General features: G+C 49.1%; 1 protein-coding gene across 1 annotated transcript; it reads right to left on the minus strand.

Annotated features, from left to right (window-relative positions):
- Window positions 1-758: 758 nt before the first annotated feature.
- CASP14 (caspase 14) lies at window positions 759-2870 on the minus strand. The gene is made up of 5 exons (XM_086413539.1): window positions 2733-2870; window positions 2408-2633; window positions 2146-2262; window positions 1809-1912; window positions 759-863 (listed from the first exon to the last, which is right to left on the minus strand). The coding sequence occupies exons 1-5, from the start codon at window positions 2868-2870 to the stop codon at window positions 759-761; spliced, it is 690 nt and encodes a 229-aa protein (XP_086269665.1).
- Between the last annotated feature and the right edge of the window lie 618 nt (window positions 2871-3488).

Below are 3488 nucleotides of genomic sequence, written 5' to 3' on the forward strand. Positions count from 1 at the left end.
CAATTTTTTTTTTTAAAAAAAGAGAGTTGAAACTCTGAGAGTGGGTAAATGGATGGACTGTCTCAGACAGATGTCAGAATTCAGAGCAGTGGATGGTGTGGCATGAGTTAGGAGGAAGGGCTTCAGAAAAGGAGGAAGCAGCTCCATTAACCAGAGAGAACCCATGAGGTGGATGGCGTCAAGGCACCTGCTTGCTGGCCAAAGAAGAGGGGTCTTGGAGAGAGAACAACTCTTGCTTTACTGAATTTCCAGAGGTTGAGAGGAAATCTCTGGGAGATGGGAATGGATGCAATTGCCAGGAGGAGGAGGTTATAACTCCACGTGAAATTCCAGAGCCAGTGAAGTTTTGATTGGGATGGGAGGTGATGAATGGGCATGGTTTATCAGTGGAAAATCTTGAGTGTTATCTGGTTACATTTGTATGGGAATGATTCATGGCAGAAAGAAGAGGGCTTCACCAGAGCATAGGAATAGAGAGTGGGATAAGTGAGTGTCTTTTTAGGTGTATTAATAGAGGTGGAGAGTCCAGCCTGAGGGAGGTGATGTTAATGTTATCACCATGCCTTGTGCTCAGTTTTAGCTGGTTTGCCCTAAGAAGAATGGGGATAGATTGAAGGAGGACCTTCATGAAGGGTGAAGAACTGGGCACCATTTAGCTTTGGGAAGAGAAGATTTTGGAGAAGTGGTGAGAGCTGCTTTTAAATCTCTGTGGGGGCAGAGAGGGCACCTGAAAGAGAGCTGCTCCCCCACCCTTTCTACTACTGCAGATAAAGTCGTTTCCGAAGAGTGCTTTGGATTTCAGGGTTCACTTTCTTTGCTTCCCCTTCTTGAACCATCTCTGCTTCTGCCATCCGCCGGGTCACCTGCAGCAACAGGAATGGTCAGCTTGGGGCTGGGCTTTTGGGGGAGTCAGGTGATGGGCTTATTGGGAGGAAGTTAGGGCAGGTGAGTCTCCTTGTCTTAAAGTGAGAGACCTTTACTGTCTCATCCTACACTATAAGCAGGCTTTCCTGTTGGCTCAGAAGGTAAAGAATTTGCCTTCATTGCAGGAGAGCCAGGTTCCATCCCTGTGTCAGGAAGATCCCCTGGAGAAAGAAATGGCCACCCACTCCAGTATTCTTGCCTGGAGAACTCCACAGACAGAGGAGCCTGGGGGGCTAAAGTCTAAGAGGTAGCAAGGAGTTGGGTATGACTGAGCAACTAACACTTTCACACCATAATTTCTGTGGAATCACTGGCTGCACATTCTTGTTATATGTTTTTTTCTAATCTGCCAAAATAACACATACCCATCAGAATGTCCAAATATGAGTTAAACCTAAGGGGCTTGTTTACAGAAATTTATCCATATTTCATCTAAATTATCTCACATACTGTAAGCTTTGGAATTCCCTGCTTTAGGGAAAGTCACTTCTGGGAGATGGGTGTTCTAGTTTCTGTGCTGGGACCCAGGTTGGCCTTGGAGCAGGACACAAGGGAGGGGAAACACGCAGAAAGGTTTGGAGGAGGCTCAGCCTGCTATGCTTCCAGGGGGTACAGTTAGTAAAGAATGTGCCTGCCAATGCTGGAGGCGCAAAGGATGTGGGCTTGATCCTTGGGTCAGGAAGATCCCCTGGAGAAGGAAATGGTAACCCACTCCAGGATTCTTGCCTGGGAAATCCCATGGATAGAGGAGCCTGGCAGCCTATAGTCTGCGGAGTCACAAAGAGTCGGACATGACCGAGTGACTGGGCATGCACATACATCCCGTTCTGCATGCTCCCTGATCAGGCTGGGTGGGGGTTCCAAGGTACCTTCTCCCAACTCACCTCTGTCAGAAGCTCGAGGATGGGTCCTTTCTTATTGATGAACACATCAACCAGAGTCTGGATGAAGTAGGAGCCCTCCTGGTCGTGTCTGTAGGCAATGTACCCTGGGAATTCCAGAGAAGTGGGCTCAGGGGAGCTCAGTAGGGGTGGGTGACTGTGTGTGTGTGTGTGTGTGTGTGCACGCACGTGTGCACATGCATGCATGCACATACATCTGCATGCACATATGCTACAAAATGCCTTGGACAATGGTGGGTCCTGGAGGGGAGTCTCAAGGGTCAGGAGTGGCAGGCGAGGTGGAGAAGCAGGCCTCACTGGGTCAGCTGGAAGCTCATACCCTCTATGGTGGAGAAGACATGGAGGGTGTCTGTGTACGTTGGGATGGTTTCAGGAGTGTTTTCTGTGATCATCACAAGATGCCCTCCAGTGACTGGTTCACCAGGGTCCCTTTGCTCTGAAACATCAAGAAGGAAAAGGCAAAATCAGAGAGAAAGAAGGAGAAAAAAAAGAAGGTCATAAGACAGATGGGAAACCCAAGGCTTATCAGGGGTTTTGGATCTGGGAGGGAGGGACTCTGTATCCTTGGCTCTTGGCCCCACCTCCTCGACAAGCCTGCACGATGTACACCTTAGGCTTGGCTCTCAGGGCCCGGCAGTTCTTGTTGTTCAGAGCCTGGAAGAGGTCCTCCAGCTCGACCATCTTCTCATCCTCCCCTTTGAGGCGCCCTTCTAATCCGTGTGCCATGAGAACCACAAAGGCACAGCTGACAAAGTCTTCTCGGGCGTCGATGGCCTGTTGGAACTTTTCCAACTCTTCCTGAAATTGCTGGAGAGAGAGGAAGGGCCGAACTCAGGGGTGACTCCGGAATCCACCTTCTTCAGCCCCCACCCCTCCCCTGCTGGGCTGGAGCTGGCAGTGCAATACCTGGGCGGTAGGGTCTCTCTTCATGGTGCTCTCAAAGCCCAGGTGCTGGAACATGCGCTCCAGCGCATCCAGATCTGCCTCAGAACCTTCACGGGCTTTGGTGACGCACAGTGTCAGGGCCAGGCGGGCACCCGACATGTCGTATGTCTCCTGGGCCAAGAGACGACAGAAATTATCAAAGGGGTATTGCAAGGGGAGGAGAAAGCCCATGTGGTCCAAAGATGCCTGGGGGTAGGGTTGCTGAGTAAAATACAGAATGCTAAGGTATACTCAAGATTCAGATAAAAAAAAAAAAAAAACCAAGTTTTAAAGAATAAAGGCCTCAGATGGTGAATCTGCCTGCAATGTGGAAGACCCAGGTTTGATCTCAGGGTTGGGAAGATCCCCTGGAGAAGGGAATGGTGACCCACTCCAGTATTCTTGCCTGGAAAATCGCATGGACAGAGGAGCCTAGTGGGCTACAGTCCATGGGGCCGCAAAGAGTTGGACACGACTGAGCGATTAACACTTTGAAGAATAAGTATGTCCTCAATATTGCATGGAGTATATTTACACTGAAAGGTTATTTGTTGTTGACGTGAAATTAAAATCTGACTGGGCATCTTTTATTTTTATTTGCCAAATCTGGCAATTCAACCTGAAGTCCAGTGTGAACTTGAGTAAGTCACTGCTCCTATTTGAATCTCAGTTTCCAAATATAGGGGCTTCCCTAGTGGTTCAGATGGTAAAGAATCCGCCTGCAATATGGGAGACTTG

The sequence above is a fragment of the Bos grunniens genome, chromosome 7 (genome assembly GCF_055505025.1).
Source record: "Bos grunniens cultivar Pamir isolate PY7600 chromosome 7, Bosgru_T2T1.0, whole genome shotgun sequence".
Lineage (NCBI taxonomy): Eukaryota > Metazoa > Chordata > Mammalia > Artiodactyla > Bovidae > Bos > Bos grunniens.

Coding starts and splice junctions, on each gene's coding strand:
- CASP14 (XM_086413539.1), bottom strand. CDS start 2,870: ATGTCGGGTGCCCGCCTGGCCCTGACACTGTGCGTCACCAAAGCCCGT. Junction 2,634..2,732: donor AGAGAGACCCTACCGCCCAG/GTATTGCACTGC, acceptor CTCTCTCTCCAG/CAATTTCAGGAAGAGTTGGA. Junction 1,913..2,145: donor TGTCTTCTCCACCATAGAGG/GTATGAGCTTCC, acceptor TGGAATTCCCAG/GGTACATTGCCTACAGACAC.